This window comes from Desmodus rotundus, chromosome 4, assembly GCF_022682495.2.
Source record: "Desmodus rotundus isolate HL8 chromosome 4, HLdesRot8A.1, whole genome shotgun sequence".
Classification (NCBI taxonomy): Eukaryota; Metazoa; Chordata; class Mammalia; order Chiroptera; family Phyllostomidae; genus Desmodus; species Desmodus rotundus.
In genome coordinates, this window is record NC_071390.1 from 11,229,181 (window position 1) to 11,256,034 (window position 26,854).

Consider the following 26,854-nt stretch of genomic DNA (forward strand, 5'->3'; position numbering starts at 1 on the left):
CTTTTTAAGGAAGTCATTCGCTATCTGGTCTCTGGAGAAAGGAAAGAAAGCAGGGTGACTTTTTTAAGTGTCTGAAGGTGTATCTCATCACCTTTTCTTTGACTACTCTCTACCCCTTAAAAATACTTAAATACAAAAAGAATGGAGAATATAGTTAACAAGCCTCCACGGTACAGCAGGGATACTTAAAATCAAATGCCATTAAGTACAAATGATATTTTTGAAAGAATAACAGAATATGCAGATAGTAAGACTGATAAATGTATTTCTTTTACCCATTAATGACAACTGCAGAGTGTCCAAATCTGTTGACATCCCTATGAAGATTTGGTTTTGGTAATATTTTCCATTCATCACAAGCTAGAAAAGAAAGATCAGAAAAACAAAAAATAAAAAAACAAATTAATACAAATACTAAAAAACAATCTGGTCAAATTAATGATACAATACATAAAGTTAGGAAGCCTTTCATTAATTTTTCATGACCTACAATTTAGTATTGTTACTCAACTAGCATTATTTCTTAAATAAAAATGGCTTTTGCCTAAAATTCCCACAAATAAATTTATGTATATGAGAATAAAGGAAATGAAAGACAAGAAAGTGGGTGTATTTTATATTGGAAAATAACCTTTTTTTCTTTTTTATCTTTATTATGTTTTTCCCATTACTATTTAGTCCCCTTAAACCCCACTACTCCCAGAAATCACCACACTGCTTGCTGCCCATGTCCATGAGTCTTTTTTACTTTTTGCTCAATCCCTCTACCCCCTAGCCTCCCCCCCCCACTAGCTGTCATCCGTTCTCCATCTACGAGTCTGTCCCTCTTTTACTTATTAGTTCACTTTGTTCATTAGATTCCACATATGAGTGAAATCATATGGTATTTGTCTTTCTCTGACGGGCTTATTTCACTTAGCATAAAGGAGGAGAGCTTAAGAAACATCTTAGACAACAGGAAAATGATTTCGATAACATTATCTTTACCAAATAAACCAAGGTTCATAGAGTGAAATACCACATGCACATCAATACCAGGCAAACCTAGCAGAAAGTTAAATCACTACATCAAACTTTATACGCATGCATACAAAATTAAGTAGAATATATAATTTTCAATGAAAGAATGTCTAAAAACAGAATTATCAAAATCAAATATTTAGCATGAAATCCCAAAAGACTCTGAATACCCAAGTAATCTTGCAAGAGAACAAAGGTGGAGTTATCATGCTCCCTGATTTCAAACTATATTACAAAGCAATAGTAATCAAAACAACATGGTACTGGCACAAATACAGGCACACAGTCCAGTGAAAAAGAATGAAGAGCTCAGAAATAAACCCATGCTCATCAGTCAATTAATCTACAGCAAAGGAGGGAAGAATATAAAGTGAAGAAAAGACAATCTCTCCAACAAATGATGTCGGGAAAACTGGACAGCTACATGAATAAAATTGGATGACTCTTACCACATCTATGAAAATAAACTCAAAATGGATTAAATTATTACAGTAAGACCAGAAATCATAAAACTCCTAGGGAAAAAAACTCTTTGCATCAATCTTAGCAATATTTTTCAGATCTCCTCCTCAGTTAAGAGCACCATAAGCAAAAATAAGCAAATGAGACTACATAAAACTAAGAAGCTTCTGAACAGTGAAGGAAACCATCACCAAACTGAAACAGTACTCTATTAAATGGGAGAAGATATTTATAAGTGACACATCAGATAAGAAGTTAATATCAAAAATATACAAAGGGCTCATACAACTCAATATAAAAAAAACCCAAATGACCCTATTAAAAATGGGCAGAAGATTTGAATAGATATTTTTCTGATAAAGACATACAAATGGCCAACTGACACATGAAAAGATGCTCATCATCACTATCCATCACAGAAATGCAAGTCGACACCACAATAAGCTTTTACCTCACACCTGTCAGAATAGCTATTATCAGAAGACAGTAAGTAACAATGTTGACAAGGATGTGGACAAAGGGAAACTGTCGTGCAACATTGAAGGGGATGGAAATTGATGCAGCCACTACAGAAAGTAGTATGGGAGTTCCTCCAAAAGTTTAAAATAGAACTCCCATATGATCCAGCTGCTCCACACTTCTGGGCATTTATCTGAAGAAACAAAAACGCTAATTTGAGAAGATATATGTGCCTGTAGATTTATTGCAGCATTATTTATAATAGCCAAGATATGGAAACAATTATCTACTGACAGATGAGTATTTGCTAGTGTTTTTACAACATTTTATCCATAGAAACACTTTTCATTTAACACCTATCGCTTTTCCAAGAGCCAATGCTCCGAAAATCACAATTTGGGAAATACTCTTAGAGACGGCTGTGCATAGGATTAAGTCTGCCGATTTAACGTGCTAAAGTTCACTTAAGAAATGTGTGTAGTACTATAAAACTTCCAAAGTGCTTTCATCTCCATCACTTAAAGTAGTTTTTATAAGAATCCTGTGAGGTTGATTGAGCTGGTATTACCTTATGTTAAAAATATTTAACAATTAGACCTAGGACAAGTTAAGCAATTTGTTTAAGGCCTATTTGATTACATTTGTTTTCCTGAAAGTTATGTTTATGAATATTTACTATTATAAAACTAATTTGATGGAACTGCCCAAGTGTCCATCAGTAAATAAGAGGATACAAAAAACTGTGGTATATTTATACAATGGAATAGTTACTTGGCCATTAAAAAAAAGGAAATCGTACCATTTGCAACAGCATGGATGGACCTGGAGAGTGGTATGCTAAGTGAAACAAGCCAGTCAGAGAAAGACAAGTACCGTATGATTTCACTCATATGTGGAATCTAATGAAAATGAATTAACAAGCAAAATAGAAACAGACTCATAGATAGAGGGCAGGCTGACAGCCAGAGGGGACTAAGGGGGTGGAGGGATTGAGCAAAAGACAAAAAAGAAGAAAAGTCATGGGCATGAACAACAGTGCGGTGACTGCTGGGAGAAGGGGGTGAGGGGGCAGAGGAGGGGATGGGGGGATAAATGGCGATGGACGGAGACTTGACTTTGGGTGGTGAGCACTCAGTGTACTACAGATGATGTGTTGTAGAATTGTGCACCTGAGACCTCTGTAATTGTATTGGCCAGTGTCACTGCAAGAAATTAATTAAAAAAGAACAAAAAAGAATTGTAAAACTTTATTCGCCTGTGGAGAGGTGTGACCTGAAAAGGGCACAGACTTTGACAAAGAGTTCACCAGTTAGGAAGGACAGGTTCTGAACTTTCCACTCAATCCCAATACATGCACACAACGCACATGACTACTGATTTATTAATTGTGTGTTGGTTATAGGATTCTGACAACAGAATTAGAAACCAGAATACACTCCAGAAAAAATAAAACAAAAGCATCAGATGAAAGAGTAGGGCTTCCAGAAATCAGTTTATTATAAAAATCTCCACAGAAGAACCTTCAAGGTCATTTTCAGACATCCGTAGTCCAGAAAAGAAAATGATCCAACAACCTGAGCTCGCCTTGGAGTAAAGGGTAACTCATTTGGCCTGATACCCAATACAAACCAGGCAGGAAGAAGAAAGGAAGGTAGATTTTCAAGATGAAAGGCATAAAATATACTGAGGAAAACTATCTAAGAAGTGAGTTAGGAAAAAGAGCCAAAAGAATAAAATGAGCATAACTAAAATTTGGCTTTTTAAGACTTCTTCTAACTGTATGAGATATTCTCCTTTAGGAAAAAGGAAATTTTCAGTACACAGAATGGTCTAAAGAAGAGCATTTACAAGCACATGCACCACTACCCAGATGTGTCAAAACCACTATTTTATCACGATTACTACAGTTTAAGAAAAAAACATTACAGATAACATTGAGTTTTCTTGTGTACTCCTTCCCCAGTTCTCATTTTTTACATCTTCCCTCTTCGGGTATAACCACTGTGTCTTATATTTGCTTATCAAGGTTTCTATATTACGATACATGTATTTTGTGTAGGTTATAAAAGTTTAAATTAATACAAATGACATATATATATATAAATATATATATATATATACACACACACACACACACACAAATGATATCCTTCTGCAACTTGCTTGGTTTATTCAACTCTTTTTTCTTTTAGGTTTTCTTTTTTTTTGGACCATCGTAATCATTTTTAAGTGTGTAGATCAGTGGCATTAAGAAAATTCTCAGTGTTGCTCAAGTATCATCATCATGCATCTCTTAACTTTCTTGATCTTGCTAAACTGAACCAGGGTGTCCAACCCACGGTCTGAGGGCTGCATGCAGCCCAGGATGCCTATGAATGCAGCCCAACACAAAATCGTAATTTAAAACCTTTATTTTGTTCATCAGTTTTCATTAGTGTTTGCATATTTAACATGTGGCCCAAAACAACTCTCCTTCTTCCAGGGTGGCCCAGAAACACCAAAAGTTTGGACACCCTGAAATAATAATTCCCCATCTCCCTCTCTCCCTGATAATTCTACATTATATCTAGGTTCCTCACATAAGTGGAATTGCATGGTTTTCCTCCTTTTGTGACGGGGTTATTTCATTTAGCATGGAGATTTTTCAACCAGCGCGCCGCAAGAATTTTTAAAACATGCAAAACCTAACTGTTTAGTCAAGGGCACTGACCTCTGTTCCTTTAGACTGTCAAATAGAAAAATGACAGCAGCCAACACAACAATAGCTACTTGGTGTGAATGAATCAAAATTATACCTATTTTTGTCAGATCAGCAAAAAATATATATTTTAGTGTGTTGCAGAGTTTTAGTAGTTGGTTTATGTGTGCCATGAGATGAAAATGGTTGGAAAATTGCTGATTTAACATAGTGTCTTCAAGGTTCATCCACACTGTAGCATGTGCAGAATTCCCTTCCTTTGTGAGCCTGAATAATAGTCCACTGTGTGTGTGTGTAAATATTAATAAAACATTCTGTTTATCCATTCATCCATCAATGGGCACTTGCGTTGCTTCCAATTTTGGCTACTGTGAAGAAGCTGCTATAAAAATGAGTGTACAAGTATCTGTTCCCGTCCCTGCTCCTCATCATTTTGGCTGAACCTGAAGTGGCATTCCTGGATCATGTGATAATTTTATGTGTAACATTTTGAGGAGCCTCCGCACTCTTCCAAACAGCTATTTATAAATTCCAACCGCAGCGCACAAGCCTTCCAAATTCTCCACATCCTCACCAACGCCTATTTTCTATTGCTTGATCATAGCCATCCTATTGGGTGTGACTTGGTATCGCACTGTGGGGCTGATTTGCATATCCCTAATAGTTAGTGATGTTGGGCATCTTTTCATGTTCTTACTGGCCATTTGTGTATCTTTTGGGGAGAGATGTCTATTCAACAGCCCATTTAAATGAATGCATGTATGTGGTGCTGTGCGTTCATTTTAACCATGTTATCCCATTCCTTTTTATGACTCTACCGTATTTATCCATTTATCTGTTAATGGTCATTTAGTCTTTTCTCAGGCTTTTCCCACCACAAGTCATGTCGGTATGTTCATTGTTATTCACGTCTTGTGCACATTTCGAGAGTTTCTCTAGGTAAGTTTCTAAGAGTAAAATTACTATGCATAAGGAAAGGCACCACATCAACTTCACTAGATTTTGCCAATCTGCTCTCCAAAGCACTTTCACTGACTAAATACTCACACCAGCAGTACGCGACAGGTTTTCTTATTTCATATTCTCTCCAACGTGAATTTCTATCAGACGTTTTTTGTCTTTACCAATCTGATGAAGGGTTTTGTTTTATACATTTTCCGAGTTACTGGTTACGAGTTACAGGTCTTCGGGAAAATCACAGTTCAAGTCTCATTCATTTTTCTAGTTGACTATTTTCTGAATAATTCCTTATTAAACATTCTGAATACCAACCCTTTGCTGGTCATATGCATTACCACATCTTTTCCCTTGATGTGGTTTGTCTTTTCGCTTAGTTACGGAGTCTTGTTTTACAAAAACACGCATAGATTAACTTGGTCAAATTTTTGATTTGTTCTTTTCCTTTTTAACACAAGGTTTTAAAGATAATCTCTAATTTTCTTCTAAAAGATGTACAGCCCAGCCTTTACTGCTCTGATCTTCGGAACTTACTTTTACGTCAGTTGCAATAATGATCTAAGTTCAACTTTTCCCACATACCACATTTCGCAGATATTTCTCAGTATATTTCCAGGTACCAAATTTCCCAGAACCATTTAGAACATTGATTCCTGACCCACTAGTTGGTGGCTTTTTAAATTTCTGTACTGTTTTGGTTTGTTCTTATTTTTAACCAAAAAATATAAAGGGTCTGGCACAATTAATGCCCCTGTTGTTGTTCTTGCGTTTTGTTTTGTTTTTGTTTTGTTTTGTTTTGTTTATAGAGCTGGTAATCTATACCAAATCTTTTATGACAAAATCATAAGCATGTCATTCTGCAGCATAACAATATCACACTCAAGCGCACCACATGACACTTTAGGTGAAATGTTCAAACTGCTGTCCACCTCCTGCGAGACATTCCCGTACCCTCCCAACCACACTCAAAGGTGTTACTTCTGCCAGACCCTGTATATGTGCAAAGTTTAAAAGTGAGATGATCCCACAAGGTTTATAATAAAAAGGCCTCCTGCTCTGTCTTCCCAATGCCTATTCCACAATCACAGAAGTAAGCACTCTGAATTCTAAATAAAAAAGTAGAGCTTGTTTGTACATTTACCTCCTTGTTCCAAATGGCATACTTAGTTCTTAGCTTCAGATATCTCTGACTCCCTTCATGCAGGTATGTACACGCAGACTTCCCCCCTTCATCCTCCTTGCATATTTCTATTTTTAGATCAACATTATATACTATTCACAGATAAGCCACGCAGCATGCTCTAATTGCATTTTTATTCATGAACATTATCTTATTTTCCCCGCAGATCACTTTTCTCCTTGGCTTTCTATGTATCTACTATTGATTCATTCCCATCCACAGTGGAAATTTTTACACCTCTATTCCTGCCATGTCCTGACACGGGTTATCAAGTGACCATGTGTTCAGAGTTTGACATCTAAGCTGGCTTTGTCACCAAAAGCCATAAGAACATGGAATGGAAGTGGTACCCCAGATCCAGCATGAGCGAGACCACAGTGCACAGGCAACATGCATAGGCAGATGGCTCGTGCAGACCCCTGTCGGCCACCACTGGTGCACCAGCGCTCACCCCTCATCTCACAGCTATGGGCACATGGGGAAGCCTCTCTGCCCAGATAACAAGAGGAAGGAAATACAAATATGGCAGCTTGATGTGTGGGAATAGTCAAAAACAGACATCACCTAGAAGACAGCCTCACTCAGGGTGGCTCAGAACAAAGCCTGCCAACTGTGCCTCATTCATATTGTGGGGAAAGAGAAATGGCCCAAGAGCCAAGTGTGATGGTAAATGGGCAAGTACAGTAACCCAGAGTAGGAGATAACATTATTTTATTTATATAGTTTTAGAGAGAGAGGAAAGCAGGGAGAAAGAGAGGGAGCAAAACCAATGTGTGGTTGCCTCTCGCATACCCCCTACTGGGGACCTGGCCCACAACCCAGGCATGTGCCCTAGACTGGGAATCAAAACGATGACCCTTTGGTTCACAGGCCAGCACTCAATCCACCGAGCCACACTAGCCAGGGCAGGAGGTAACAGATTGATCAGGGGCTCGGATACCTAAGGGTGAGGGTCGAGGTCATGCTACCAGGTGAGACAGAGACCAGAAGAGGTCCTAGCTGACGGTAAGGGGCATTTAGAAGGAATAGTGAAGGAGGTGCATGGGGAATATCAGTTGCCAGCCCTGAGACCAGCTGCAGAGCCAGAGCAATGAGCCAGGTTTTCCCTGGGAAGAAGGGCTGCTGGCATCCAAGAGGAGCTTTCAGCAAATGTATTTGAAGAAGTGGACTGAGTGGCTCAAAGAATGAATTATATCAAATAAAGAAATGTGCTGACTAAACCCACCTCCAGGGACTATCACCGACACCACTCAGCTACCAGCTCCTGCAGACATTGCTTTTGCTCTGGAAAGCCCCCTCACCCAAGTTCCTATGCTCCTGGGAGGGACGCTCACACAATGACGGATCAAGGCCTGTTTCATCCCATGAGCTACAACTGTGATGGGCACTGAGGCCATTAGGTGGGCTTGACCTTTCCCTGTGCCCAACCCAGCCTCTTCCCCTGACCCTTCCTGAGACCCTCATCAGAACCCTGGCCACTGAAGACTGTCGCCAGGTTCGCTTCCCAGAGAACCCGGGATGTGGCAGGGCTGTTCGTGGCCACAGTATAACCTTACCCGTGCTGACTGGTACAATAAATGCAAATCTCCCTCTGCCGTTTCTTAAAATAGGGGGCAAATTGCTCTCACTCATAAAACTGTTTAGGATGAACAGAATTTCACTTTCAAGTTTATGAATAGCCAGCTGAGGTAAACAATTTTTGCATCTACAGGCAGAGTATTTCATGCTTGCTGATTATTTGCCCACCGCCAGGAATTTTCAACAGAATGGGGACAGAAAAAGATAGGGGCGGTTGTTACAAACAGACTTTCCAGTTACTCCTTCCAGCTTTTTCAGTAACTACTACACAGAAGGTTGGGCTAGATAAATTCTGTTGTTGAGTTTTCTCATTCTAGATCAGGATTCTCTACAAAACTTGGATTGGTTTTCCTGTAAGCGGAAGTTACCAAAGGCCTTAAAGCTCAATATCAAATTAATATAATTTGTTTACACGTAGTCTATTCCCATTCTTACATGATGAAGCCTCTTACATTATTAATCTAACTAGAGTCAATAATTATGTTTTTTGCCAAGAAGAAAATATATTTCCAGAGTACTCGAGTCATTATCACTTCATAAAAAGTTTAAGGCTAGACAAATTACAGCAAACCCACACAGCTATTGATGTCATGAAAGCTGACAGAAATGCCGTTCCATAACAACGGGAAAGCTACAGAGGAATAAAGACAAAGTAAGATACACACTCTGGGATAAAGATTTGTTTTTAAAAAGTGGGCTACAAGGTACTAAATATTAATGTACAAACTGCACCCTCAATACACATACAAGATCAAAAGATGAGTTACAATTTTCTCCAGCCCAAATTTCAGAAAACAGAAAATTGTGCTGCCAGTCTACCGATCTCGTTAATAATGACATTAAGAACTTAACGCTGGCATTCAGAGACTGGTGTGTCAACCACGCATAAACGGCACAGGTGGGAAATGCACATTCATTTGCAAATTTTCCTATAAATACTCGTTTTTCATGAAAATATACATTTGTAATGCTTTAAGGACACATTTTAAAAAATTCTTTTAATTTTCCACCTGAAATACTAGATCATAAGTCAGCTTAGTTGTATACTTGAAATACGCTAGAAAGAACACAGAGGTTGTATGGACAAGACTCAAAAGTAGGAGGATGTAGAGAAAACCTCCCTTTAACCATTTGAACACCTTTGTAATAGAAACCAAATTTCTGGGTGTTGTCTAAAAACTTTTTTCCACTAGCCCTTAAATTGATGGTGTTTCGCCGCGTTTTTCCCCCAGGAGGTCAAAACTTCCTGAATATTCTAAAAGATACGCACTCTTCTTAGTTACCTCATTCATCCCCACAGCTGCTGTCAGAATGTTGTCCCTGGTTTTCATTCAATAAATATTTATTTAGTTTCTACACTATGCCAGGCAAAACAGGTATTACTATTTGACTCTCAATTAATTAAAATGATTTTACAGAGCTTTCAGTAAGTAGTCTTTATGTAATAAATTATATTTATACATTTCTTGATAATGAATTGACTTCAGTAAAGAGTCTTTGTGATAAATTATATTTATACATTCCCTGGTAATCAATCATACTTAAATTTCTAGAATAAATTCTACTTGGTCATAGTTTATTAAACTTTTAAAACATCATGTCAAAATTCATTTTGATTTTAAGGTGTTTCAATTCATAAAACTCTCTCACTTGTAAATACTAAGATCGTTAGTCAAATCACCTTCTGAAACTTAAGAGATATTAAAAAAAACAACCTTCCTGATTTCTTTTTTCCCACTCACCCTAGAAAACTAATTTCTATGACAATATTCACTTTCCACAGCCAAACAGTCTCAAAGTGTAAGTACGTCTGGTAACATGAGGTCAGCTCAGTAAGATATTGCTTTTCCCACTGTATCTTCAGCCTCATTATATACTAGTAAGGTTATCTTTACCAGAAAGACCATGTTAATCTTGAATCAGGTGCAATAATAACACCACTAACAATAACAAAAATCGATAGTTTTCAAATTTAAAATCTGACTTCAAGTTAGATTTACAAACTAGAACATTAATTAATATATCATAGTATATGTCAAAGTTGATCCAGTCTTATTCCCTAGCCATGGCTCTATTATCAACTGCACTCAAGTCATTTTTTTTTAAACTGCAGATGCCCAGTGACTAATCTAAGAAAAATCAAGTTACATAGTTTTTGTCCCCTACAACCTTCAAAAGGGATGCCAAGGCACAGCCACGTTTCAAAATCACCATCACGCGTCTCTGTATCTACCATGTATAATGAGAGCTATGAAGGCAAGGCTATATCCTCAAAGATTAACAATGCTGCTACTAAAACTTACTTGCAGTAAGGCTGACATAGGAAATTTTTTAGCAATGAAAAAATAGTATCAGCACAAATGTTCCTGTTTGTTTAAACATGATAGAACACAAGGCAATCAGTGGGAGCATTCAGGTGCATTCCAGTTAAACGTGCCGTGAAAGACCTAGAACACTGTACCAATGAGAAAAATTAGCAACATGGCCTTTCTTTCTTTTCAAAACAGATCTATTTTATGGTTGGTTCATTACGCAATGATTATGTTTTATTTCCACAAAATATACTGCATAAGGAAAATAATTATTTTGCAAGGCATTTCCTGAAATATGAAAAATACTCTTCCAGGAAAATATTCCAACATTTGATGCTACAAAACTAAGAAGAATAAATATAGATTCTAGGAGGAAATTTTACTGGGAGCTGAGCAGAAATAAACAACTGAGATAAAATAAAAAAACATTTATCCTATGTTGAATTGTATGGTTGTATTATGTTTCTGTTGTTAGTGTTAGCACAGGGCAAAAAAAAAAAATCCTGTTAAAATACATGGATTTAAAATGTTATCCTCCCTTCAATCTAAAAATTTGCTTGAAAAATGAAACTGATGTTTGCTTTTATCTTTCCACACAATTAAGAAACATCATTAAACATAATGTGTCTGGCAATTTGTTGCCTAAATTAAGAACATACGTTGGCCCCAACCCAACAGCGCAGCGTCTTCAAGTGGAAAGACTCCTGCAAGATCTGGAAGTTACAAAAGCGACACCCACCGCTTACTGGCCCCAAAGCTTTAGGTAAGTTTCTTTTACCCTCTTCTGCTTCATATTCTGGAAATAAGTATATTAACAGCTCATTTCAAGGTTGTTTGAGAGCTTACAGATATTGTCTACAAAGCCCTAGCCCTTAGCATAGTACCTTCGCTCTCAGAAGACAGTAAAGAGTAATTAGAACAAAGATAATCTGCTATTTCTCTCCCTCCACCTCTCTGAAACTAACACCTCTAATGTTTTTCTTTACCTCATTAAGTTTTTTAGACACATAAACCCTAAAATACGATCATTGTGAACAACAGGCAAGAAATAAAAATAAATTCCCAATAGGAAAGCTATAACAATATCTCAATATTAATTTCTCCGTTAAAGTACAGAAATTGAGTTCAAGCTCCTAGAAGAATCTTCTGCAAAAATTAAAAGTTCAAAATCTCTCACTTTATAGATTTTTAACAATAACAACAAAATTCTACACTTTCCCAGAGTATTTTTTTTTCTTATAAGAAAAATAGACAAAACTTTCATCTGCCTCCGGAGAACTAAGCCTACTGCCTCATCGCCACAGGCCACACAACACGTGGAGAGCCCCAGTCTGGCAGTGAACGCTCACAAACCAGCCTCCGTCAGCACTTCACTGGGTCCATTTGTCTGGATCTCAGGCACTGATTTACAAGCCTTCCAAAAGCCGAGACAATCCCATTTTCATCGTGAACCATCACTTCAAATTATTATTTCAAAAATTAAATAGCTAATTATTTAGGACCTAATAATCCTAAAGACGCTGAATTTTTATTAATGATGCGTCACAGGCAGACACTCATAGCTTAGAGTTAAGATGCACGCTTAACTTTATTACTAGGAATCTTCTTCCCAACAAATTTCTAATAGTATAAAGATCAAAGTACTTACTAAGAGTCATAATTTTATTTATATGCTACTACCGCTTGAAATAATTTTCCTAAGCAGATTATGTGCCTTTTTGGTATTGAAAAGCAGAGGTATACTTCTTACATCTATTCAGTTATTCTTTGGTCTCTTCTATTTTTATTTATCAAAATGATTCCTAACAGCTTAAAATTGGTATATTACTTTACACCATCAATAAAAGGTGCTCTGAAGTGCTACTAAATAAATTTTAAATATCAGCCAGGTTTTATCTATATTATGACATACAAAGAAAAATATTTTCACTGTAATAGTCTATTGCATAGCTAAATTTAGTATTTCAATAAATACATTCACTTAATATTCAGAAATTGATAGGACTATAGGTAGCATAATTAAAATTAAATAAACTGTATCTATGACTGTATTTTTGGTTCTCTGCAAAAGATTATTTACTCACTTCCATTCCTAGTTCTCAGTTTTCATTTTGTCCCAAATCTTATTTCTTTTGCTCCACTATCAATATATTCCTTTGTCTAATTCTATTAGCTTTCTATACCAAGTAAGAATATCTGGTGAGTTTAGTTTAAATGCATCTTTACTCATCCCCACTATATGTAATATGCTTGTGTTACTACTTATAGTTTACATAATTTGGTAGTCCTCTATATCCACCCATTATCAAAACCATTGGTAACAGTCAAACAAAACAGACTGATACAGCCCCCGTGTAGGGACATACTACACAAAAGCCTTTGAAAAGGCCATTCAAACCCAGATGTCTCAATTCCCCTGTCTCTACCACAAAGGCACCCCAGTTCATCTCCTCTCCTGGACTTACACTACTACTATGCTGACTTTAGAGAGAATTCCACTCACAATCTGTCACTGAATTTATCTCTAAAATGATATGTACACATGCTGTCAAGCAATGTATTTGAGAATCTCTACATGAGAAATTTCGGATATTTCCTACTTTGTACAAGCCTAACAGATACATACCTATGTCATATGCCAGGAAATCGGCAGAAAAACATTTTGCACCGTTACTCAAGGAAGTGTCATTATGGGTATTTCCTCCAAAAATAAGCATAGCTCCATTGATAAGAACAGCTGAATGAAGGTATCTGGCAAACCCACTTTCTTTCAAAATAGTCCTACAGGATAAAATTTAAACATGTATTACAAAAGATAAAAAGACCTCCCTAATTTTATATATATATATATTATATAAAGGATCTAATTTGCATATAGAATTTTCCTTGAAATTGTGAAATAACATGCTTAATTTTCAACATAAACATCCTCTAAACTTCAAGATTTAAAAAAATATATATTGCCTCTAAACTTCATATTTTTAGAAAAATATTTTCAGTTCATAGTACCTTAAAGTACTTTGAGGAAATGCACTATTAAACATAATGGTTAATGATTTTATAATAATTTATACTTTGAATGTTGTTTTTATTTATAAAAGTAGGAAATAATTATTCTTAAAATTAGAGGATCAATGTTCAGTTTTATATACCAAAATAAATAAAAAGTTAAGTATAATAAATTTACTTGGAACTATATTCAGTTAAAACTATATAACTCATATGGATCCCATAATACACTTTTTCACTTATTAAGTATAATAACACATACAGAAAAGTGCACTAATCATAAGTCTAAAATTCCGTGAATTCCCACAGGATGGACACAACTAAGTAATCAGCACTCAGATTTGAAAATATATACACTACCACTATTCTGGCTTCAAAAGCAAAGATTTGTATTGCTGTCTTTGTACCTTACAAAATGGAATCACAGTTTGTATTCATTTGTACATTCTGCTGCTCACGAGTATTTGCGATGCATGCATATGTTGTGTATAACTAAACATCACAATGCACTTTTCAGAAACATTAAAAATAATATAAATATTCTTTTAATTAATTAAAGTGTATCTGAGAGAAAATACTACCAACATAGTCTCACAAATATATTTCACCTAAATAAACCGATACATGATAAAGGTGCATGGCAATATGAATCAATATTTTGTAAGTATCCTATATAAATTCCTGGTACGAACAAAGAATCAGAATATAAACACAGTGTATATAAAGTTAGTAAGGTATATATAGTATCTCAAACACCATGGATTAGAATACCAATTAATGCTTCAAGAATATGGAGCTGACTTCCAGAATGGCAGTATGAGGAGTCCAACAAATTTCTCCCCAGGGAAACAGCTATAATTGGTAAAAATTATTTTTTAAAAAAACAATGATTTAGGGTCTAAATAGTTTTTACTAAGAGCAACCATAACCATTTACTCAAGAATATCTACTAAATTTTAGTAAGAACAACAACAGTCCATGATATCTAACCCATTACCTGCCCCCTCATCCTTCCCCTTCTCCACCTCCCCCCACCATACTCCCAGTTCGGCAACATACAAGTTCACCCCCAAGTAAGCATGTAAAGCCAAGAACTAGAACTCCATCCTTCAGCTCCTCGTCCAGGCCACTGAAGTCTAACCAGGAGCAGGAGACTGCCAAGACTTGCCTCGCCTCCAGCTCTGGGTGGCAGAAGTTCTACTCAAGGAGAAAGCATGAGAGGCCTTAGAGCTCACCCTCTAACTCATAGGGTGGAAGCTAAATGCCAGGCTCAGAAGGCTAAGAGCACCAGAGCCAAATAGTCTTCACCTCACCTAACTTACTGGGCAGAGGTCCCCTGCCAAAAGAGGCAAGTTGCAAAGAACAAAGGCTACCAGCCCCACCCAGTACCATGCAGGTAAAGCAGTGGTGTCGCTCCAAGAGGAGCAGCTGCCAATCCCACCTACGATTCCAAATACTGAGGTTTCCCCCACAGCGAGAGGTAAGCTAAGAATGAAGAGCTCCGAAGCTCTTCCAAGAAAATTGCCTTTATATGGAACAGAGGGCGGGAGACCTCAAGCCTTAAGAGAACTCTCAAAAATGATGGAGGTTTTGGTTGTGAGCAATTACGAGATAGCTGGTAGCTCCATGAGAAAAAAAGCTCAAACCACAATCAGGTAAAAGTTTTCTGGTAAAAGTTTGCCAGAGCGAGCCTGGGGAAAATAATGGCTAAAAGCAGGAAAGGGGTCAGAAACTCAAAGACTGTCCTCAAAGACTAACCCCGAAAAAGGACTGAAATTGAATCCAATCTGACTGTGGGGCAATGTGTGCCCCAAAGCATTGTTGAAAATAATAGAGCAATCAGCCAGCAATTAGTGGAGGCCTGGTTATTGTGATACAGACACAGGCAGATAGCTTAACTGAAAGGTCAGAGGAAAAAGTCCAACAGCCCTGCTAAAATTACAGCCCTCCCAGGGTGATTGTGTGTGTCCCCAGACTGCCTCCTCTGAGAAGCAACGCTAGAGGATGCATTTGGAGGAGGAAACAGACTTCACTAAAAGGGTTCAGCTATGTTACTAAACAAATAAAATTACGACAGTCCCAGAGAGCGGGGAAATCAGGATCCTGGATAAATGATGGCATGCAACAAAGTAGGAAAGTGTGACCCATACGCAGGAAAAAAAAAAAAAAAACAGAGACAACAGAACTGCCTTTGAGAGGGCCCAGATGTCAGCTGAGCAAAAAACACCCCAAAGCTGCTACTATCAATGTTAGGAAAATGTTACAAATACGTTCATAAACTTAAAGAAAAGGTCTGCCTGGCAAGTTACTAAAGGAAGTTGTTTAGTCTTCATTCAATTTTTCCAACCCAGAGTGCTGGCAAAGGCATTCGTATAATTATAAAACAAAGTGTGAATGCATATTTCTTCTCCTTTCTTTTCTTCATACATTTGAAAAGCAACTGTTTTAAAACAGGACATATATAATTGGACTGTTGGGCTTATAACATACAAAAAGAAAGGTAATATACCAGGCGTGGGCAAAAGGGGGTTTACAGTTGTGCTGACATTCTTTACAGTTAATAAGGCTACTGAAATTATCATAACCTGCATGTCTGTTTCCATATGAACTGTAACCTACTTTTGTCTGTTCCTGTATTTGACAATAAGAACACAAAGGGATGGATGGAAGTAAAGCTCTACTAAAGTAATAAAATAATGCCAAATAGTAACTCAAATCAAGAAAAACAAGTGATAAAAAAAGCACACAAAAATATTTAGTAACAAAGTAGATATAACACACATACTTGTTCTCCTTTCTACTCTTGGTCTCTTTAAACAACTTAAAATTGTATAAACTAATAAGTATAAAAATATATTATTGAGTTTCAACATACGTAGATGTTTTCTATGTATATTAAATTATAATACCATGAGAAAAGAGAGGAGAGGAAATAGACCTTTATATAAGAGTAATGTTTCCCTGTTTCACTGAAATCAAGTTAGTATAAATCTGAAGTACATTCTAAGTTAAGATATACATGTTAAGCTCTAGAACAACTGCTAAGGAAGTAACTAAAATAACTGTATTTTAAAATATTAAAAGAATTTAAATATTATACTAGAATATATTTACTAAAAGACTTCTGGACAAGATGGAGGCACAGGTAGATACGCTTTGCTTCCCTGCACAACCAAAAGAAGGAAAACAACAAATTTAAAAACAAAAAATAACAAGAACTGCCAGACATGGAACTGTATGGAAGTCCGACAACCAAGGCATTAAAGAAGAAACATTCACCCAGACTGGTAGGAAGGGCAGAGATGGGCAGCTGGGGTGGAGAGGACATGCAAACGAGGCGGCAGCTGAACCAGGCAGTCCCACATTCATGTGTAGATAACCCGGGAGAAACAACTGGGGAGCAAGACAGACCACACAACCCAGGACTCCAGTACAGGGAAATTAAGCCTCAAACCACTGACTGAAAACACCTATGGGGGGTGAGGCAGCAGGAGGAACTCCCAGCTTCACAGGAGAGTCCACTGGGGAGACCCACAGGGTCCTAGAGCATACACAAACCACCCACCTGGGAACCAGCACCATAAAGGCCCACTTAGCTTGTGGGTAGCAGGAGAAGTGACTGAAATCCCGCAGAGAGCGGAGCAAGCGCCATTGTTCCCTCTCAGATCCTCCCCCAGGTATAGCATCACAGCACAGCCACCTGCGTTGCCCCACCCTGGTGAACACCTAAGGCTCCGCCCCTTATACATAACAGGTACACAGAGAAAAAAAAAATGTCCGGAATGAAAGAACAGATCAAAGCTCCAGAAAAAATACAACTAAGTGACGAAGAGATAGCCAACCTATCAGATACGCAGTTCAAAACACTGGTAATCAGGATGCTCACAGAACTGGTTGAATATGGTCACAAAATAGAGGAAGAAGTGAAGGCTATATAAAGTAAAATAAAGAAATATATACAGGGAACCAACAGTGAAGGGAAGGAAACTGGGACTCAGATAAACAATTTGGAAGAGAAGGAAGAAATAAACATTAAGCCAGAACAGAATGAAGAAACAAAAATTCAGGAAAATGAGGAGATGCATAGGAACCTGTGGGACAACTTTAAATGTTCCAACATCCAAATCATAGGAGAAGGAAGAGAGGAAGAGCAAGAAATTGAAGACTTATTTGAACAAATAATGAAGGAGAACTTCCCCAATCTGGCAAAGGAAATAGACTTCTAGAAAGTCCAGGAAGCTCAGAGAGTCTCAAAGAAGTTGGACCCAAGGAGGAACACACCAAGACACATCATAATTACATTACCCAATATTAAAGATAAGAAGAGAACCTTAAAAGCTGCAAGAGAAAGGGAGACACTTACCTACAAAGAAGTTCCCATAAGACTATCAGCTGATTTCTCAAAAGAAACCTTACAGGCAAGAAGGGGCTGGAAAGAAGTATTCAAAGTCATGAAAGGCAGGACCTACATCCAAGATTACTGTATCCAGCAAAGCTGTCATTTAGAATGAAAGGGCAGATAAAGTGCTTCTCAGATAAGGTAAAGGGTAAAGGAGTTTATCACCACCAAGCCCTTTTTATATGAAATGTTGAAGGGACTTATCTAAGAAAAAGAAGAAAATCAAAACTATGAACAGTAAAATGACGACAAACAACTATCAACAACTGAATGTGAAAAAAAAAAAAGGTAAAAATAGACTAAGCGAACAACTAGAACAGGAACAGAATCATAGAAATGGAGATCACACAGAGGGTTATCAGTGGAGGGCGGGAGGGGTTGACTGGGGGAAAAGGTACAGGGAATAAGAAGCATATTTGGTAGGTACAAAGTAGACAGAGGGAGGTTAAGAATAGTATAGGAAATGGAGAAGCCAAAGAATTTAGATGTATGACCCATGGACATGAACTAAAGGGGGGGGCGTAATGCTGGTGGAAGGGAGGGTGCAGGGCAGCGGGTGATAAAGGAAAGGAAAAAAATGAGACAAATATAATAGCATAATCAATAAAATATACTTTTAAAAAATTTACTTAAAACCAAAAGGCAATAAAAAGGAATAGAATAAGAAAAAGACATGAGATATTTTTAAAAAGTAAAGTAGCAGATAAATTTAACTATATCAAAAGTAACATTAAAGATATTAAATATACAAAAAAGAATAAAGAAAATAATAAAGATTAGGACAGGAAATAATACACTATAGGCTAGAAAAACCAACAGAGAAAATCAATAAAGCCAAAAAGTTCTTTTTTTGAAAAGATCAAAAACAGACAAACTCTTAGCTATACTGAACTATTAAAATAAATTATTAATTATTAAATTCAAATTATTAAAATAAAAAATGAAAGGAGCATGACTATCATAGACAAATATGACAGATTATACTGTAATACTAAACACACGGTAAGCGTTATGGAATTGACAAACAACGGTATGAAATGAACAGAGTCCTAAATCAAACCACCAAAACTGACACAGAAGGAAGTGGAAAATCTGAACAGACCCATAACAAGAAATTTAATGAGACATTTTAGAACCTTCCTCAAAGAAAAGTGAGGGCCAGATGACTTCAGTGGTAAATTCTCCCAAGTATTTAAACATGACTGATATGAAGTCTTAACAAACTTCTCAAAAACATAAAATAGGATGGCACACTACTCAACCTATTCTATGAGGACAGCATAACTCTGATACTTAACCCAGACAAAGATGTCACAAAAAAAGAACACTATATACTAATAATTTTAAATATACATGGACATAAAAATCTTCAACAAAATATTAGAATTTCAAAACCAGCAATATATAAAAATATATTAAATATATAAAATATATTTATAAAGAATTAATAAAAATATATATAAAAAGAATTATATACCATGACCAAGTGGAATTTATCCCAGTGGAATGTACAGTTGGATCAATATCTAAAAATCAATTGATGCAATACACCATATGAATAGAATAAAGGAAAAACAAAATAATCATTTTGATAGATGCAGAAAAAAAATGACAAAATCCAGCATCCTTTACAGGGTAAGAAACACCCAACAAAATAGATACAAAAGGGAATGTCTTCAACCCGATAAAGGCTGAATGTGTCCCGCCCCAAAAGATGTACCCCAGTACAAATCCCCCAGACAACCAAGGATCAATATCAAAAAAGTATACAAAAACAACTAATATGGCAAAGTGGGCAGAAGATTTGAGCAGAATTTCAAAGAAGAAAGAAATATGAACAGTAAACATGAAGACATTCCACCTCATCAGTAATCAGAAACAAGCAAATTAAAACCAAAATAGAACACGATTTCATACCCATCATATTGGCAAAAATACCTTTTAAAAAATCAAACAACAACAGATTTTGGCGAATTCATAGCGAAATGGAAACTCCCATTCATCGCTGGTAGAAGTGTAAATTATAGTAGTAGTGACATTGGAGTATAGTTGAGTAAAATCGAGCAGGACCATCCCTCACACCAAGCTTTGATTAAGTAAATAGCTTAGAGAACTAGTACATAAACAGGAGACTGAGAACACTTACACTGTAATTGTTCATAATAGCAAAAATTGAAACGTAGATCCTTTAAAAAGAGTCTACTGTCTGTTCCCACAGTAAAGGTCTGTCACACAGGGCAATTCTGCCCCCAATCCTATCATACTTCCCTAACCCACTCATCCTTCCTCCCTCGTAAATGATTATTCCGTACTTGACCTTGTCAGACCTCAGTCTTCGAATAAATAATCACCCATTCTCACTCTCCGCTGATAATTTCACTGAGAACTTTTTTAAATCATAATTTTGACAAGCTCTCCCCCATCTACGCATTCAGCTGCAACTGCATTCATTGAACCTGCTTTCCCTCCTAATTCTGTGAGTGTCTACACTCCCATGGTGCTAGAAGCTGTCCTTTGTGTTCACAGGATCCCATTGCTACTTGTTAAGTACGGCCTGCTAGCAAATTCTTCCCTTTCCTGCATCGTTTTTAACATCTTATCTTTCCTATCAGCCAGCAAGCATAATTACTTCTCCAAACGAAAAATGAGAAACCTCTCTTGTCCTCACCCCCCTGACCCTCCATTACCCTATTTCTCCTTCCCTTATCACTAACCTGCCCAGAAAATGTCCATACTTTGCTCCAGCTTCTCCCAGCCTGGGTAGAGTCCATGGCAATCCGAATTTCCCTCTGCCACTCTGCTGGAGCTTCCCCTGTTGAGATCGCAAGAAACTCCAGTTTGCTAGACTCCACAGCCATTTCTCAATGCTCATACCACTCTGCCTATCTGCAGCTTCTGGCTTTCTCTCTCCTTTGAAACCCGCTCTTGGCTTCTAGGACACCACACATTCCTGGTTTTCATGCAAACGCATTAACCACTTATTCTCAGTCTTTTTCTGATTGTTTATCCTTCTCTCCAAGCAGAAACATAGTATCCAGATTCCCTAATTCCTATATGCAGCCACCTAGTTTACCTATCCACTACGATGTGTAATACGTATCTCAAATTAAATATATCTAAAACTGAGCTTCTAAATCTTCCCTCAAACCAGACCTACTCCTCTGACAAAATTCATCTCCTCAATTAATGCCAGCTCCACACCTTCAGATCTTCAAAAGCCTGATTCAACTTTCACTCATCTCCCTCTTCCACTGTATCTCCAACCCAGTAGTCTAGCCAATCTGCCGGCTCTACCTTGCAAATATATTCAGAATCCAACCAATTCTCCTCACTTGCACATGGCCTGCCTGGTGTCAGATACTGTCACCTATTTCTTAGATTATTGTCCTAGTCCCCTGAATGGTTGGTCCCCTTCCTTCTGCTCTTCTATCATAATCACAACACAGCAGCCAAAGTGACCCTGTACAAACCCACGTCAGAGCATTTTACATCTCTGTTCAAAACCCTCCATGGGCTTCCTGTATCAGAATAAAAGTCAAAATCCCCATCAGTAAATGAGTGGATCAAAAACTATGGCACATTTACACAATGGAACACTACACAGCAGAGAGAAAGGAGGAGCTCCTACCCTTCACAACAGCATGGGTGGCTCTAGAGAGTATTATACTACATGAAATAAGCCAGGGGGTGAAAAACAACTACCATACGATCTCACCTGTAAGTGGAACCTAATCAACAAAACAAACAAGCAAGCAAAATTAACCAGAGATGCTGAAATAAAGAACAAACTGACAGTAACCAGGGAGAGGGATTATGGGGAACAGGGAAGGGTCATAAATGAATATATATAAGGGACACATGGACAAAGCCAAAGGGGGTAGGACTGAGGGTGGGAGGCGGGGATGGGTGGAGTGGTGGGGAAAAGTGGGGGAAAAATGAGGGATAACTGTACTTGAACAACAATTAAAAAAATAAGACAAGGAAAAAAACAAAAACAAAAAGAGGATAAAAGTCAAAATCTTTAGAATGACCTCTATGACTCTGTATGACAGATTTCCCCATAACCACTCTAAGGTCATTTTCTCCCACTTCATCCAACCCACTCTAAGACCCTCTAAACCCAGCTATACTGGCCCCTAGGGTTACTCCAAAGGATAAGTATATTCCCATCTCAAGGCTTTCCCAGCTTTCCCTCTGCTAGAACGCCTGTCCCAGATACTGACGTGGCTCACTCCCCAATCTCTTTCACATCTTTACTCAAATGTGTTGTTGGTGACATTTTCACAGATCCCTCTATTTAAATGTAACAACCTAAAACTCCCTATCCTCTTTCCAGGCTTTCTTTTTTCTCCATAGCACTTACTATCATTTTAAATACATTTTACTTATTTCCATTTTTATTGTCTGTCTCTCCTTATTAAAATATATCTCCAAAACATAAAGTTGATGTTTAAGAAACTCTCTAAGGAAAGCATGCAATGTTCAACAACACACGCAAAATTCGAAAACTGACAGACCGAATGGTTTGTTGGCAAATCCATGTAGAAGGGTAAAAAGCCTACAGTGAAAAGCAGTGAAATAATCCACACAGTATTAATACGGTTACCTCTTTGGGGGACAATGAAGGGAGAGCCAACGTGGAGGTACAAGAAGGCTTCCTGGGGTATTGCATTGTCCTCTTTCTTGGCTCAGGCAGATAGGGTGTTTACTTCATTATTGTTCTGCAACTATTTATGTATACTTTCATAGAGTCTTTTGTCCATAGGCAAAATTTCCAAGTTTATAAAAGAGCACTATGAAAAAGATAAGTACTACAGAGCTCAAAATTACCTTAAAAGGTAAAGCTATAGAAATAAATACTCCTTTAAATGATCAATATGTGATTTCGGCATTCCAAAATTCCCAATCTCATAATACATGCTGTTTATGAAGACAACAATCATTTCTCCTACATAAATACTTAATAAATCCTCTGCTGCACTAATTCTTTAATGTACGTATTTCTATTGTTTTTCACATATACACGTACCATAAAATTTTAAGTTATCTGTCTTCTTTACTGAGAAAGTCTCAGGATTACTCCCAACACAGTGTTTCACACAGAGTAAACCATCTTTGTTGTTGAAAAGATTTCAGACGCTCACCATGCAGAGAAATACGCAAGGATGAACACCCTGAACAGCATGTTCTTCGGTATTTACTAAAATTTAAGTTAATTAGAAACATCTATAAAATTGTCCTATTTCACTTTCCACAAATCTCTGACAGCTAAGGTTTTAGAGAAATCACAAAAACTCAATAAACGAATAAAATATCTTTTGAATAATTTAATGTAAAAAACTCCCATTATATCAAATTTAAGAAGCTAGAAAAATCATTTCATGTAATCATATGTAGCATCATGATGAAAACATATTCTAAGTATATGTATAATGACAAAGATTCTGTGGTCCTATTTAATTTTGTACGTTAAAATATATTTGAGATTTCAAATATATTTTAACGTACAAAATTAAATAGGACCACAGAATCTTTGTCATTAAACTAACTACCCGTCTTTTTAATGTATATCATAGTTGAAATCTTTTTTCACTCACTTGAAAAACAAAGGGGGGAAATTAACAAATGTATAATCACAGCTGTAAATTACACATAATAATGTTTAATGTGTTCCTTATGTGTTAAAATTTATTCTGCTCTTTCACAGGTTAAAGGAACACAGCATAGAGGAAAGGATCTCAGCAATAGGCAAAACAATCCGATCTCTCCACTGTCAGAGAACAGCCTTGACATAGAAGAACAATGAAGGTGTAGGGACCTCCTATAAGCTTTCAAACATATGCGCAAAGAATGTCATGAGACCCCTCATTTAACAAGGCTAAGAAATTGGACCGCAATGCCCTGGTACCCACAATGATCAGAGCAGAGTTAAAGTCTCTTAGCAAAGGATGATACCAATTAATAAACCAACCCAACCACATGAAAGGACACCCTATGAACAGAGGATGTTTGTTCTTACTCTTTCAATGTAAAGAAACCAGACTCAACTAGTCCTGAAGTAGTGAGGTTGCAACAATGGCTTTGGGTATATTTAAACTTTTATATCTCAATAATCTCCACCAACGGCCTGAAAATAAAATTCGGTAACTATATACTAAAAATTGACCCTCTTTTAGTTACTCAAATTATCATAAACTATGAGCATATAACATTAAACCTCATACATCAGACACAGGCTTCTATTTTTAAATATACTTTTATGAAATGTAGTATATATATCAAGAAGTATACAAATTTTAAGGGTATAGTTCAGTGAAACATCACGAAGTGAATACACATGTGTAACCACTCCAGAAACTTCCTGGTTGCCCATCTCAACCACTACTCAATGCTTCCTAGCCGAAGGCAATTCCTTTCACGATTTCAAAGACCATATATTAGTTCTTCCTGGTGCTAAACTTCATATAAATGTTACATACACTTATCATACACTGTATGTTCTCTTTTGTCTGGCTTCCTTTGTTCAACAGTATTTGGGCAAGATACAACTGCATGGGTACCTGCAGAGACAATGCTTTCATCTTCATTACTGTGTAACGTTCCATTGCTCAGAATACGATTAATTCACCCATTTGAACTGACGATGGGAATTTCATTTGTTTCCAAGTATTGATATTACAGATAACACTGTGATAAGTATTCTTCCATATGACTGTAGTACACACATACATATGTGTATTTGTTGATTATATAACGAGAATAACCATTACATAGGATACATACATCACGTATGTGTGTGAGTCAAATTTAGCAGACACTGTCAAAAGGTCTTTCAGAGTGTGCTTCTACCGCCTACACACACTTGGACCAGCAGTCTGGTACATCTTAGCCATTTGAGGGGATGTGTAGTGCTACCTCAGTGTTGTCTTCATTTAAATTGCCCTTGTGACTAATTAGGTTGAGCACATTTTTAAGTGTATTTTGGCCATTTGGATATCCTTTTGTGTGAAGTACCTGTTCAAGTCTCTTGCCCATTTTCTAGTGAGTAATCTGACATTTTTCTGATTGATCTGTAGCACTTCTGTTTTCAGGAATAGAGTTTTTTTGTTGGCTTTATATGTTGCAAAAATCACCCACACTGCAGCTTGACTTTCACCTTCCTACTGATATTTTTAGATATACATAGCTTAGTTTATCATTGTTTCTTTCTTCGTAGTAGTATTTAAATCCTATTTTTGAAGTCTTTCATTACCAATGGATATGAAGATATTTGTCCCTGTTACCTTCCATAATATTTATTTTTTTACTTTTCATATTTAGAGCTCTAATTGATCTGAAATTGGTTGTTGTGTATGGTGTGAAGTAGGACCCAAAATTCATCTCACTGTACACCCAGTTGGCTCAGGATACTTTACTGGGAGCAAAAAAGGCTCTGCAGTGCCGGCTCCGCCATGAACGAAGTGCTCGTGAACGTGTAGGTCCGCCTGCGGGATTCCTATTTGCGGCCTTGCTCTGTCTCCCTGTCTTTGCAGCCAACTTACTGCTGTAGCTTTAAAGTCATGAGACCCGGTAGAGAAATCTTCCAGCTTTGTTCTTCTAACGGTTCGTTTTAGCTAAGGTTAGTCCTTTGCATTCTCATATACATTTCAGAGCAGGCATATCAATTCACTGCTGCAAATCTGTGAGGGACACATTAAATCTATAGACCAGCTGAGGCTGACAGACACCTCCACAACACTGAGTCATTCGATCAATCACAATCAATCACCATGTATTCTCCTCGTATTTAGATCTCCAATTTCTTTAAAAAGGTTTTATAGTTTTCGGGGTAAAAACCCTGAATATATGTCATTTCATTTACTCCTTAAATTGTTGATGCTCCGATGGTGACATAAATTGCATTGCTTTTAAATTATCATTTGGTAACTGTTCCTGGTATATGGAATTATATTTGATTTTTTATAATGACATTATATCTAGCAACATACTGTCCATGTATCTTTAAATTTTCCTATTTTCTTTTACTTTAATGGCCTTATTGCACTGGCTAGAAATTCCAATACAACGTTGAATAGAAATGGCAATAGTAGGCACACTTGTTCCTAAATTTAAAAGGGGGAATTCTTTCAATATTACACTATAATATATGCAGTAAAATGTTTCTGTTTGTACCTTTTACCATATGGTTTGCTCCTGTTCCTATTTAACTAGAGCTTTTATCATGAATATATGTTAAATTTTATCTAAACTTTTCTTTGCATCTTTTGAGAAGATTATATGGCTTTATTTCCTTATTCTCTTAGTGTGTAAACATAATTTTATAAAATTTTAATTAACATTATATTCATAGAATGAACCCAGATGATGTATTATCCTTTTTATAAATTGCTGAATTCATTTGATTTTTTTGTACATATGTTAATCAAAACATTAACAGTACAGATAACTGTACAGATTAAAGTACAGTTTTCCTTACCTATAAAAATGTCTCATATTTTTGCATCAAGGTTATGCTAGCCCCATAAATTTCAAGATAACTTTTTTCTGTTCTCTCAGATTTTGTGAAGGGTTGGTGTTATTTCTTTCTTCAGTATATACTTCTTAAATGTTAAAGCAAATTCACCAGGGAAGTGATCTGGGCTTGGGGAGTTTGGGTTGTTTCATCTTGTTTTGTAAGTTTGTTTTTTAAGGGGCAAGGGTTTCAACTACAGATTCTAGTTCAGTGATACAGATTATTCAAATTTTCTGTCTCTTCATGTGTCGATTGTGATGTTTTGTTT

The 26,854-nt window shown here is 36.8% G+C and overlaps 1 protein-coding gene across 2 annotated transcripts in view; it reads right to left on the reverse strand.

Annotated features, from left to right (window-relative positions):
• The window catches only part of ATRNL1 (attractin like 1), a 495,303-nt gene that overhangs the window by 396,828 nt on the left and 71,621 nt on the right, over positions 1-26,854 (reverse strand). Inside the window, exons 10-11 of one of the 2 annotated variants that reach the window (XM_024555570.4) lie at positions 13,293-13,447; positions 276-360 (exon numbers count right to left, since the gene is read on the reverse strand). In XM_024555570.4, coding sequence (XP_024411338.3) covers positions 276-360; positions 13,293-13,447 — 240 coding nt within the window. Of the gene's footprint in view, positions 1-275; positions 361-13,292; positions 13,448-26,854 lie in introns of those variants that run through there. The other variant, XM_053922251.2, reaches the window with a different exon arrangement.